This window comes from Geospiza fortis, unplaced genomic scaffold (genome assembly GCF_000277835.1).
Source record: "Geospiza fortis unplaced genomic scaffold, GeoFor_1.0 scaffold173, whole genome shotgun sequence".
In the NCBI taxonomy this organism is placed as follows: Eukaryota; Metazoa; Chordata; class Aves; order Passeriformes; family Thraupidae; genus Geospiza; species Geospiza fortis.
Window position 1 is genome coordinate 5,543,492 of NW_005054334.1, and position 14,642 is coordinate 5,558,133.

General features: G+C 38.8%; 1 protein-coding gene across 2 annotated transcripts in view; it reads right to left on the reverse strand.

The window, feature by feature from the left end:
• The window catches only part of TTC26 (tetratricopeptide repeat domain 26), a 46,583-nt gene extending 32,005 nt beyond the window's left edge, over nucleotides 1-14,578 (reverse strand). For both annotated transcript variants that reach the window (XM_031057797.1, XM_031057796.1), the window contains exons 1-3: nucleotides 14,441-14,578; nucleotides 14,009-14,104; nucleotides 8,019-8,133 (exon numbers count right to left, since the gene is read on the reverse strand). In XM_031057797.1, the coding sequence (XP_030913657.1) occupies nucleotides 8,019-8,133; nucleotides 14,009-14,104; nucleotides 14,441-14,578 (349 nt within the window). The remainder of the gene's footprint in view (nucleotides 1-8,018; nucleotides 8,134-14,008; nucleotides 14,105-14,440) is intronic.
• Between the last annotated feature and the right edge of the window lie 64 nt (nucleotides 14,579-14,642).

The following is a 14,642-nucleotide window of genomic DNA, read 5'->3' on the forward strand; positions in this document are numbered from 1 at the left end:
TGATTTCACTCCATATGACACAAATTGTAAACTGTAGAGTTTTAAGTCACTAGAGCCTTTTGCTTCACCAAGAGCGACACATGTCCTGGTCAAACAGAGCTATTCATTTCTTTTGCAAGCAATCTTCTAAAAAGCCTTCCCTTGTTTCCTGTACTTTTCCTAGCCTAATGAGCACTCTCATTCTTGCTCAGACCAACCAGCTGGCAAAGCATGTTCCACAGAAGGGGTGTACAAGGAATCTTTACAAAAAGCAGAATTACTTACTGTGTTTATAAGGCCACAAAAGTGCAGAGTTAGCACAGCAATAGCCTGTAATACAAGGCTGTAATTCTTCTGACATCCTAAAACCATAAAAGAGGGCTCAAACCACCAATCCATCTTCCCCACCACCCCCCGAAGATGGAATTTATCTTTTAAGCAATTTAGGGAGAGATTTCCAGATTTCTTATTCTTTCTCCACATAGTAGGTAAACTTTGTAACACTGTGGACAGCGCCAAAACCCAGGCCATTCTGATAAGATTGGCAGCACAAGGCTGCCCACCTACTTCTGTAAGTACAGCAACTGTTTCTTCCCTTTTTTCCTTAGCAAGCTGTGTTATTCAACCATGTTTCTAGAAAAATTAGAACAGTTAATTGTATCTTTAACGAACTACTAGAATGGAAGACCAAAATACAAAGGTGGTATGAAAGCACTCTCACATGACCACAACATCTTTTAAGATAGTTCTAACAGAGCATCAAGTTGTTGAGGAGCTAAATTGTCTTCAGCCTAGGATATATGCGGGAATTAGGCTATTTATTAAATAACAGAAAGTTTCTGATCTACAATAAATACTGCATAGGCAGTTGTAGTAGTATAACTGACATGATAGTATGTATATTTCATCCTGTGAGTTAGAAAGTGAAGAGTACCTTAATTTAAATGCATGCTCTTTACTCTACATGTTCCCCAGCATTAATTGATAGGTTTTTATATCAAAGTTTAGAAGGGTTGCCCATGAACCCTACATGTGCTTTTGTGAAAAGCTTCAACCACAACCATCCTTCACAATTCAAAACATTTGGTCATCAAAGACTCCAAAAATACAAGCAGGACAGACTGTGGGATTTATACTGAAAATAACATATTGTATAATCACAACACCATGGGTAAAGACACCAATGTTCCTTTTTTGAGTAGGTTTTCCTCTTTTTTTTCCCCTTTTGAGTGTGTTTTAGCATTAATTTCACTGTGAAACTTGTGACTTGCAAGCAATACTATCAAGAATCTAAACCAAGGAATTTTTGTTTCATTGGTCAACCACTGAGTGCAGGCTGCCCTTGCAAACCTGGCATCTGATCTGACATCAAAATTGTTATTTACTTGGCAAAAATAACGTGGGCTGATGTTCCAGCTTAACACTTAAATACAGGCGAAATATGAAATCTGAGTTTTGATGGTGTGCATGGATCTACGGAGGGTGGAAAAGTGTCCTGCTTCATAAGATATTATATGATGCTAGCTATCTGATATTCTTTAAAATAAGTTGAATAAAATCCAATGCAAATATAGCCCTGTAAGTAGGAATATGGAAACATTCAACATCAGCAGTTTCTTTTCTCTCAGTGTCAAATGCATTCTTTAAGGAAGACAAGGCAACATATGAACAAGGTCAGATTAGTTTTCAGAAAGAACTGGGTCATGAATATTGGATAAAGATGCTGTCAATCACTGGAGCACGAAGTGATACAACTGCCTCATCAGAGACAATGATTTTTAAGGGACATTTAAAGGACATTAGTTTGCTTTTTATTATTCTCTACTGCTATTGAATTTCATTGTCACTGATCTATTAATACTACAAGGAAGCACAATCTCCTTTCCTTGTTCTACTTTTTCAAGATAATGACCTTTTTTTTAAAATCAGTACTAAGAAATCTTGGGATCATAATGTACATGATGATAATGCTGCATGGCAACAAACTGGACCCTGCTTCAGGTCTAGTATTGGCCTTGTACTCAAGCACTGAAGGAGCTAGATGAGATCTATCTCTTTCCACCTATGAAAAACACTGATATTCCTTTGCCAGAATTTTTGTTATGATCAGTGCTGTGTTTCCAGGCACTTGCGTCACAGCTGTCATAGATCTTACAAGTGTTCTGTATATTTTTATATGCTGACACTGACATGCACCTACTAAAGTATTTGTTAAAATATAATAAGCAATTACAGTAAGAATGAAGACATTGTTGAAGACATCTTCACTAGTTATTAAACAAAACATCAAACTTACTAGAAATGGCAGCTCAGATCTTTGTGAGCTCCATATTGATGTCTCAGGCATTAAAAAGATGATGAAATAGAGTAATGGACAATCTGGAATTTGTGCCCTCTCATAAGAGTGTGAGGCACTGCTGGTCATGCATCCAGCGTTAACAAATCCCATCTAGCACATAATGCATATTCTTCAGCAGCCCTTCACACATCGACAGGCATAAAATGCATGTTAAACACACCAAGCAGGAGCTGGTAGGAATGGAGCAGGGCTTAGAAGGCTCCATCCTGACAGTAGAAAACACAACCAGAGGAAATCTTATTTTCCTTGTCCCTGAGAAACAACACTATGCTCATCTGAGCACAGTAGCTGAATGAAGCCCTCTGCGTCTCAAAACCAAAGTTTCACTCGTGGAGGGGAAAATGAAAGGGAATGGGAAAAATGTTCAAAAAAAGCCATGGGCCAGCAGTGAGGTTTACACTTACACCCATTTGAACAGCTCAACTGTTCAGAATTTTCCTGAATGAAATTTACAGAGGATATTCACTGAAATTTTCCCATTCCTACAAAACTTAAATGGCAGTTCAGCTATGTTCAGTTACGTGCAATACACACACATTTAATTTCACTCATACTAAGCACAAAGTAAATTTAAGATCATCAAATTAATTACTCCTGGGCTGTAGCTTCCACTATACTTAAAAAATCAAAACAGGAAAATAAGGTTAGTACCTTTTAGAGTTTAAACATGTGATATTTTCACTTGTGCACTTTGAAAGTTCCATGTATGAAATGGCTGGTTCAAAACCTCAGCGAAAATGCACCATAAATAACTACTGTTCTCAAGACAGAGAGTACAAGCAACAAAGCAGATAAAAATTCATGTAGCTGAACATGCAATCATAAGAAAAGGAAAACCCAGTAACTGTTCTGTGCCTGCTTGTAACTGAATATTTTCACTGGTGACAACTATTTCACACCTGAAAAACATTATTTCACAAATAAGAAAAACCGGTTTGGAAAAGGTCATTGTTCTTACTAACCCATCTCTGTTTGGCTTTTGTACAATATTGCTTGTTTCAATATGGGCTGTAAAATGAGTTCTCTGTTTAGTTAAACCACATTCAGATCTGACATATGCAGAGATGTGAATAAGCAAAGTAATTACAAAGCTTTTCCCATCAAAAATTGGAAGGGATGAAAAAAAACCCCAACTTTAATGAATGGTTCAGCAATACAACCCTGTCTGTGTATGGATCTTAAATTTAATTCTAAGATTACATTTATCCTGAAAAGACTGTTTTTCATAACAGACTTAACTGTAGCTCCAATTACGTGCACATTTTGTGGTTTAAAAGAACCATTTTAGTTCTTATGCTTTAGTTCTTAGTTTCTTTCTTAGTGCAAGCCAACAGCTTCTGCAAGCACTATGCTGGCTTCTAAACACTTGGATCAGTTGTCAGGATCACAGTCCAAGTGTGCCAGGCTGAGTTTCTGTTCGTGGGCCTTTGCAAAGCAAAGAACTGTAAATGCAACATAAGAGTATTAGTTTGTATAATAAAAAAATAATAATTTGTTGTTATTATTATAGACTTAATTGAGATCAATAGTTTAAGCCTCATTCTCTCAAGACAAGATTGGCTACTCAGAGCACAGAAAATATATGTTCAGCCAATGCATGAGAACACAGATGCAAAAGGAGTCGGCAAAGCATCACTTGACAGCTTCACTATGGGATGACTACAAAACAACAGTAGCTGACTTGGAAGTAACTCTACCTTCACCTCAGAACCAGGAACATTAGTAACTGCAATGTGAGTGGACAAGAAGGGAAAAGGAGAAGCCAGAAATACCTGACAGGATTTTGAAAGAAAGCCTAGAGGTAAAATATAATTGTAATGAAAAACCTTCAAGGAGGGATTTTTCTTTATTGCCTTTTTGTTCTACTTCTTATGTTTTGTTTCCAGTAATTCTTTTTTATATGACTTTTGATACTCAGTCTTATTCTTTCCTGAGAGGATCATAGAACGGCTTAGATTGGAAGGGACCTTAAAGATTTCTAATTCCAACTCCCCTGCTGTAGCCACGAATACCTTCCACTAGACCAGGTCGCTCAATGCCCTGTTCAGCCTGGCTTTGAACACTTCCAGGGATAGAACTCCTCTGGGCAACTCCTCACCACCTTCACAGTAAAGAATTTCTTCCTTGTATCTAATCTAAACCTACTCTCTTTCATTAATTTCATAAAAGCCATTCCTCCTTGTCGTATCACTAGATGCTTGTGTTCAGCTCTCTTTTAAGTCCTGTCTAGGTACTGGAAAGCCTCAATGAGGTCTCCCTGAACCCTTTTGTTCTCCAAGCTGAAAAATCCAATTCTCTTTGCCTTTCCTTGTAGGAAAGGTGTTCCATCCCCCTCGTCATTTTGGTGGCCTACTCTGGACTCGCTCCAGCAGCTCCATGTCCTTCCTATGCTGGGGACCCCAGAGCTGGATGCAGCACTGCAGGTGGGGGTCTCACCAGTGCAAAGCAAAGAGGCAGAATCCCCTCCTTCATCCTGCTGCCCACGCTCCTTTGGATGCAGCCCAGGATACAACTGGCTGTCTGGGCTGAGTGCACATTGCTGGGGTGTGTCCAGCCTCTTGTCCACCTGCACTCCCAAATCCTTCTTGGCAAGGCTGCCCTTGATTTGATTCCTTCATCCCCCAACTGGTGTTGATACCGGGGGTTGCCCCAACCCAGGTGCAGCACCTTGCACTCGGTCGTGCTGAACTTCTTGAGGTTCTCACAGATCAATCTCTCAAGCCTGTTCAGATCCCTATGGCTGGCATCCCATCCTTCAGGTGAGTGAAGAGCACCAATCAGCTTGGTGTTATCTGCAAACGTGCTGAAGGTGCACTTGATCCCTTCACCTGTGTCATTAATGAAGACATTAAATAACTCTGGTCCCAGAACAGACCCCTGAGGGACACCACTGGTCACTGATACCCGCTGGGCCTCTGAGCTGTTGATCACTACCCTCTGGATCTGACTGTCTGACCAATTCCTAATCCACCTAACAGTCTACCCATCAAATCCATATCTATATAATTTTGAGAGAAGAATTTTGTGAAGAACCATGTCAAAAGCTTTACAGAAGTCCAGATAAATGACATCAATAGCCCCTTCCCTTGCCCACTGATGGAGTCACTCCATCATAGAAAGCCACTAAGTTGGTCAGGCAGAACCTGCCCTTGGTGAAGCTGTGCCAGCAGTCCTTAATAACCTCCCTATCCCCTCTATTCCATGAAGTTTGAATTAAGTAACAATAAGCTAAGAGATTAATTCACGTCTATTATAAAATAAAGATAAAACTTGCTCCACAAGAGATTATGTATGAATACATTAATTACCTCATGGCTTTTAATGATAGTTTTCTAAATTTTAAGTATCCTGCAAATTTTTCCTCATTAATGGAATGATGGTTAACAACAATTTCCTTAAGCAACAACAGTATATGGCAAGAAAGAACTTGATTTGATTTCCAGATATTTACATGTTTGTGTGGAAAACCTATTCCAGAAAGCTAGCTGATATTTATACTCCCTTTCACACAGAGATTCTGTCACTGTAGAAATTTAGAACTATACCTGAAACTAAATTAGTTCTCCTTAATTTGTTTTAGCAGTATGCTACTTTCAGGGGTTTAGCATAACTGCAGCAATAAACAGCATGCACTATTCAAGAATTCAGGCAAAATAATCCCAAAATAGCAATGGTAAAGAGCCTAATGTTAACACTACGTATCATTTTTTCAGTGGTATTCAAGGCAGTATTAGATAAATGGTGTTCTTCTAAAGACTTTTCCTCCTCAAAGGAAGTATTTTTATTTTTCTTCAAGGTCTTTGCAAAACTGTGGAAAAGAGCACAAGATGATATGGCCTCAGCTGTCAACACCATATTGCAAACAGACACCACTGATGCAATCCCAAATTGTTTAAAAAAACCTAAAAGAAGATCTGACTTAAGTAAAAATAAAAAGGTTTAAACTCAATATAAGAAAGATTGAAAGGGGATTATACCACACTTGCAAGCTTTCATTGGAGAAAGGACAAGCATTACAAATCCTCAGCTGCAACTGCTTCCCCACCAAACTTAAGCAGCCAGAAATCACCAGGATTACAGTACTCACAACAAAGGTCTGGCACCTCATTATAAGAACTGGCATGCTGTCCTTCTTAAACAATTATGTAAAATCAAGAACTGATCAGGAACTGAACTAATGTGACCACTTCATTATTTTCTGTTCCCTCCCTCCTGCTCTTGCTTTCTTAATACACCCACTCTTGCCTCCAGCACTCAAGCACCACTAACTGCACCCCTTGCTCTGCCACTCACCATTACTAACTAATCTGAAGGGGCATGACAAACACCAACCTTCCCTTCCTTGCAGCTCACAGTTAATAAATGTGCATACCAGCTGTCTATATGTCATCTCTAGAATGGACTGCTGTAACTCACAAGATGTGAAGCTGATGACAATGGCTCCAACTGGTACAGGATGCAGCTGCTTGCTTCCCCCATGCTTTAGGTCACAGTGACACCTCAAAGCTCTATTGCCCATTTACTTTTCGATTCACTTCAAGTTCTAGGTTGCAATCTCCAAAGCTCAAATTTGTGGTACATTAAAGATTAAATTATTTGTGAATATTAGAAATTTGCACACCTCTTAAACAATGCAGATCACAAAGCTCTGCATGAGATTTTTTTACAATTGAAAATTTTAAAAAATCAATTTATAGTTGTGGGATTCAAGCTCAGCATGATCTTTCTAAGGATTTTAAAGGGATATGAGAACCTAATTATTTTTTAAAATGCTACAAAGGTGTCCTTTTGGAAGGCACTCTTTCACAGCAGAAGAAAGTACACTATTATTTTCTTCCTGTGCTATTTTGCAGCCCAAGACAAGAAGATTAATGAAAGAAAGGAGAAAACCCATCCTTCAATAAGAGTTTTATCCTAAGAAGGCAAGAGTCAGAAGTTGAGTGGGATATCACTACTATTAATTATACTTAAAAAGCACTGAGATATTATGGTTATAGAAAACAATGTAAATCACTAAGATACATAAAAAAGTGATGGGCAACAAAATTAAACTACAGAAACATTTTTAGGCAGTAAAAATTGCCCTGGAATCTAATTTTCATTCCTCCTCTTTAAATGATCCCATACACGTTCAGATTTAAGTAGAACTCTAATAATGTGACTATTGAACTCCATGCCTTGAAGAATCAGATACCTAACATCAGACTTAAAAGGCAACAAGACCACCTACTAAGTCACTCAAACTACATAAACACAGCTCTTGTCTTCATCAGGGAGAATGCTTAGTTCTCTCAGATGCTTAGTTTTTTATAATTTCACTGGCTTAATTTGCTTCATCTGCACAGGCTCAGGGACACAGAATCAGTCAAAAGAAAAGTAACCTTTTATTGCTGGTTGGCATATGCTGGGTTTTGCGTTTAGAAATTAATGAGAGAAATTATTTTCCAGAGGCTTCTTTTAGTTCCAGCTGTTCCACATGCCCAAGGTATTTTTAGGAAGGAAAATGCATCATAATTCTCCCATTAAATGAAAGTTAAAATTAAGCAATCCCCAAACAACCCCCCCCCAAAAAAAACCTTTGCTCTAAAGTATCCTTTATTGCACTTTATTGCATATTTTGTTTGGAAATTACTTTAAGTGTTCAAATCAATAAGCAGTCTTTTCCAACCATACACCTCACCTTTCAAGGCTGCTTGTTCTGCTTGCGTGTACATCCCCAGAAAGAAGTAAGTACAGGCAAGGTTCACCCAAACATCTGGTTTGCAAGTTGCTTGCTTGGTTAAAGCCTCATATTCCTGTAACAGAAGAGAGGGTTGATTTTGAAAAAACGTGTAATAGCACATACTTGTATTAAATATAATTCTTTCTTCCACAATTTTACAATGTATCATTAAATTACTGAGATCAAACAATTTATTCTGAAGTTCACTGCAGTCCTTACAACAAAACTGTGATTTTAAGCTATGTCCCTACTTTTTTGTTTACAACAATATAACAGACCACAGGGACAAACAGTGCCATAAATCACCACATATAAGCAAGATTTCTGTCAATATTGAAGTTACAGAGATATAAAACATATTTATATTGTAAATATATTATAATAAAAATATTATTTACATATATAGGCCCCAATATGTAAGCTATAAAAGCATCAATATAACTAACTTCTGTTGCTTTCCTAAGTTCTCCTCCAGTCAAAGCCTGGGAGCCATAATCACCAGGGAAATCTCTTTGTGAATACTTACTGGAGCAAGTGTTAAATGTGTTTTTGTAAACCTGTTAGTGTATACTAAACCTGTGGAAGTGTGTGTTAAGTCTGAGGTTATGTAATATAATAACATCAAGTGCAGAAAGAAAATATTTCTTGTACTACTAATAACTAAAATAAGTATTTTTAAATTGTGTTTAATTTTATCACATCCTTTTTTTAGTTCCTATTTTTGTGTATATTTTATAATTATGTATTAGTACAGTGGTACATGCATATAATTTATAAATGTATAGATGTATGTATATACATTGGGGGTGTGTACTCAAACATTTTTTACTAATAGGGGTACAGCAAAATTGTTTGGAGACCACTGCATTAAAATGCAAGCCTATAAATTGGTATTGAGCAAATTCAAGATCTCCTTATAGATGAAGATTAGTAATCTGTAATAAATATTAATAACCTGTTCCTAACTTTACCATTTCCTATTTTAAGATTTACAGCCAACAACTATAGAAAGGCTCTAGATAGCATATTCTGATATTTCTTACACATCCATATTAATTGCATATCCTTTAATTCTGTCACACAAACTTCTTCATTTCTTGTTATTTGTGTAACAGCAAAAACTTAACAGATCAATCTTCCAATCTACTTCTTTCAAACAAAAAAACTTCACAGCCACTAAACAATTCTATTTCTGAAGATAAGCATCTTTTCTCAGAGTAACAACAGGTACTAAAACAAAGGCATGGAGATCTCTAAAAGCCATTTTTTTTCTGTGTCACAGTTCTGATAGATTCCTAGGAAGGACCATCCCAATGGAAGTGCCTGCTGCTGGTGCTCCTGCTCTTCATCCAACCATGGAGGCAGGAAGCATAAGGCAAAGCAGACAGGGTCATGCAAGGTTCTTACCAGACCTGCTGAAGGAATGTCATCCATGTAGTCCAGATCACTGCAAGCCACCCATCCCTCCCAGCAAAACAACCCCTTGACTCTCTACTTGTTCCCCAAACATGAATTGGAAGCTCCCTCTATCTAGGGACAGTTTAGCAGATTGAGCCTCTGTGCTTACCTCTGGGGAAAAGGACAGCGATATATATACAGAATGAGATAAAATAAGCCATGCCCAAAGGACAGCAAATCCCAGCAACACAAACATGCTGACAACAATAAAGTTTAAAGTTTGCAAACATAAATAATTTTTTTTTGTTGCCAAATAAAAGTAAACTGCACTCTGAAACAGAAAAGATACTCGTAAGGAGCACCTTAAAAGCCAGCTCAGTCTTGCTAGTATTTCAGAGACTAGCTGCCCAAGAATATTTGCAATAAATAAATATAAAAATATAAACATCATAAACACAATAATTAAATTATTCAATAATTCAATAATCAATATTTTTAAAAATAAAACATTTACATAGAGGCCAACCTTTCCTACTGAGGTCAGTTTAATCTTGATGTAGGCCTGTCAAGGAGCTCTGAGATATAGGCCACTGCTGTTTATTGGGACCATCTGGAATCTTTCAAAATTCACTCAGATTAAATGCACCCAAAGGTCTCTCTTGACTAGGGCTTCAGGCAGATTAATTAGAAAAGACAAAGTGCACAAACACAAGTCATGTTCTGGCCTGGCCATTCAAAGTGAGCAATATATAAAGAGTGTTCTAGCAGTACCAATGTGAATCTATGGAAACATTAAATAAAAATTAGGACTAATAGAGCTCCTTATCCTGTAGTTCTGGGCCATGTGTCTGGACTTTGTGCTGTTGCCCCTTTCCTCACTGAAAGCCATTCAACATCAGTCTCTCAAAGACTACTTCACAAGAACTTTTCCCCCTCCTTTCTAAATAAACCAACAAACCCAAACAAACTAAATACTCTCAAACCTGTCCTAAGAGTCAACCTGTGGCATGCTTTTGCCATCCAGCAGCATTAACAACTCCTTGCTATTTTACTGTCCTCCTCCTCATACCTCTATCACTAGACACATGCAGTTTTCCTCAAAAGCAGGCTGCCAGGTCAATTGTCCACAACTATGGACATGTACTGACCATGTGGAGGGCCAGCTTAATGACCTTATTACATGTCTGGATTCTTCAAGCCCATAAACATGGATGCTGAAGAGCCAATAAACAAGCCAACATATATGGCTGCTCGACATGTGCTCAAAGAGATACTTATTGTAACCTGGCTACAGACATCACAGAGAGGCCTAGAGAACTCCCAGAGCTAAAAAAATCCAGTTTTCACTTTGTCTTCAGCTATCAGGAACTGGAGTGTACCTGTATTCTCACACTTCTCACAGAATTAATTACTCAAGCATGACCAGATGCTACCCATGGATGAACAATTACCCTAGTACAGCCATGGTCCTTCCATGACTTACGATTTGACTAAAATTATCCTGAGCCAAGCTGGCAGGAGGTCCTGATCAGTGAAGTGGTGATCAGTGAAGAACTTGTCTGCCAGGTGGCAGATTGGAGAGACTGTTGCTGGCTGGTTGTAGGATTTTGACAGAAACAATGCAATGAAGACTGTGGCCCAGGGATCATTCTTTGCTCTCATGTGTGCAGTTGATCAACCAAAAAGGCATTAGCATGTCCAGAAGCTGCACCATGTGTGCCTAGAAGCAGAGGGTACAGACTGCAAGTGTGAAACTTGTTCTTGAATCCAACCAAGAAAAGCAGCTGCCCATGCCAATTTGTCTCATAAATTTTTTAAAATATACGTATAGATATAGATGTAGATACAGATATTAAAAAAATTAATTAACCATCACTTTCTTAAGGCCCCAGCTGATTCAATTTATAAGACCAGGCAGCTCAGAAACAGAATAATTGGCCTGATGCTCTTGTTCTGATACTTGGGTGAGACTGGGAAATTTTTCAGAAGATTTAAGATTAGAGCCATGAACGAGTGGCAGCTGCTGCAGAAAGAGAGATGGGTTTTTTCCCATTATGGACACTAGATGCAGAAGATTCCAGAAAACTAATCAGATGTTACCAAATACTAGGGAAGCTCTGGTTGCCACATGATGCCAGGAAGACATGAGCTACTCAGTAAAAATAAGTTTGTCCATGAAGGAAGCTAGTCAGTCCCCCAGGAAGAACTGCACCATCGCTGCTGGAAGAGTCAAGCCCATTGCAATACCATTTGTAAACTGGGGTACAGCAGTTGGGATGATCCCACCAGACCAGTGGCAGTGGCATAACCTTTGAGGAAGGCATCTGCTATTAAGAATGGGAAAGTATGACCCCAGAGAGGTTGAGGTTAGTGCCCTACCTGGAGGACACTTCACTGTTGTTGGTGTGCCTGTGATAAGAGAATATGAATTCTCTCACATGAATGTGATAGATATTTTGTTGTCATTCTCTGAAGATATTCCTGGAGCTGGAATGGACATCTGTGTGTTTTTCACTTCTTCCCTGATTCTCCTGGTGGTGCATGACGGCCATCTCACCACAGCTCCCAAGCTTCTCCAAAAGTTGCTATGCAACCAACACACCTGGCTTACTATGAAAGTATCATCATTAATAAAAGCATGGAACAGTGTGATTTCTGAAGACTCTCATCAGGTACATGGACCATGAACTGTTACACAGTGACACATACTATGTGTTGTCACTTGCAGGAACACATAGCAGTGTGAATCATTTAGGTTATGTGCAACGTCATTCTGGATAATTCAGCAGAACCTTCGACCCATAGTATTTTATTTACAGTGGTTTTGGCATTCCCCAAAGAGTGCTCCAAGATCTCAAGGATCTAGATGATCAAGGAATTTGTCCTTGAGAATACAGCAACACCTCTGGAACATAGCAGATGAGATAACAGCATTTTACACTTCAACATGGAATTTGATAACTAAAAGGCAGTTCAGCCTCCACGGTGGAATGAGACCTACAGTCATAGAAATTAAAACTAGAGTGTTCTGCCCCCGAAGAAACTAGGTTGAGATGCACAGGCTCATTTCCCACATGCCACCACAAAATGACAAAGCTATCAGGACTTATCACTGTGCAAAAAAACCCAGTATTAAATCCGGGAAGACAAGCCCTGTAATCTCTCATTTAAAACATACACAATCAATCAAACCACAAATTGCTCATACAAACCTTTTATTTTCCCTCTTGGGCAGATAACCAGGAAAAAGAAGGCTATGTTGCAGTGTTTAAAAGCCTGAATCAAGAGCATCACCTAGTGGTGAATCAAACACCACATGCAAAAACTAATTAGGAAAAATTTAAAAAAAACTGTAGTCTTTTCATTGAAGGAAACATGTAAAATCTACTCTGGCTATAAAAGCATCTACTGGGTATTTAAAAAAAACAGAATTCATTTCAAATTAGTTTTCAAATTGTTTCTTATTTCAAAGAAATTGCAAGTTATTTTTCCTCTGTATATGAATATTTTTTCCTTTTTAAAACTTGCACTCCCTATTAACACCTAATACCTAGATGTAAATTAACAACAGCAACTGATTGTTGTATTCATAATATCTAAATTCCACAAGTCTAAACATGAATATTAATTTACTGTGATGTCCTGCACTATTTCTATACTGTGTTTACCATCCATTTGATTCACTGAGCATTTCTAATATCTCCAACAAATATTTTTCTCTTCAATTTTTTAAAGGGCAGAGTGCCTTGTGCCTTTCTTACCTAGAAGCTTTAGAGTTTTCACCTCATCTATGCATCTTGTGCATGTGACCATTTATCTAAGAGAGAAAATATCATCATTGTTCTAAAATCTATTTCTTTTCTTTTTATTATCTTTTGTTAATACTTTAAATTAACATCTGTTTTTAATATTGATTCTGGGGAAAGCAATTTCAAAGACTGCAAAACCAGCTATACTTCAGTTACACTTCACAGTGAAGGGACACAACAGAACTGTAAGAGGCAAACATTAAAATGTACATATTTGAACAATTACCATATATTTTAGTGACTTAAAGCTTTTAGAAAAAAAGATCGCCTCATTTAATTGAATTACCTAATACAAGAAAATGCAAAGAAGACCAATAAAGTACATTAAATAGTCAGGGGCATCAACCTCTAAAGAAAGAATTTTTTCATACCTATCACAGATAAGCTACACAGTGAAGACAGAAATATTATTAAACCTGAAAAATGAAACTGTGGAAACCTAGCTGCAAAAACGGAATGATGGATTTAGGACATGAACAATGACATCCAACAGAACAAATTAAGCCACTAACCCTAGTATGAAATAAGTCAGTACATAATATTTAACAAATTCTACTTTCATAGGCAAAATACCACTTTCCCCCCAATCCAAACTGCTTCCCAGAGCATCTGCCTTATTACTGTACATTTGTACCTTAACTGGCTAGCAGGGCTGTTCCCTATTACAGACCATCTTCCTCCTGTCGCTTTATCATAAAATCCCAATTTCCAAGCTCGGGAAGCAGGATTTGCCCACCTTACCTCCAGAGCTCTCTTGTAGTCACCCAAATGAAATGCACAGTATCCAATCCAAAGGTTGCCATCTTCCTCCTCCTCCTCACCCACGTGCTGTTTAAACTTTGCAGAGAATAAAGAATATAAGAATTTTGTCAGCTGCCAGAGTTTCTAAAGCCCCACAGATAACCAAAGCAATACTAGGCTATCAAATATTGCGGATGGTTTGACAGCTGTGGATGCTGCTGGGGTGGAGCTGCTTTCACATTTCCAAGGGCAGCAGCAGGCAGCCCTCACAGGCCAAAGCCGGCTCTGTGAAGCGGGGAGCAACAGATGCCGCTCCAGGCCCCCAAGGGGGCGAGAGGGTCACAAGGCAGGGGAAGGGATGCTCTCGCCCCGCAGCCTTGAGGGCACAGGGCTGGCAGCGACGATACCGCTCTCCCGAGGGGATCCCGTCACCTCCAGCAAGGCGATCGCGCCGGTGAAGTCCCTCTGGGCTAAGAGTTCTTCCAACTGTGGCACCTCCTTTCCTTTCTTCCTCCGCCTGTCTCCCGGCGGCGGGGTACCCCCTACGGCCGGCTTGGCCCGAGAGAGCATCTGGGCAGAGAGCAAAGAGGAGCTGGCTCAGAGCTGGCTCTCCCTCGGCGGTGTCTCCCCCGCC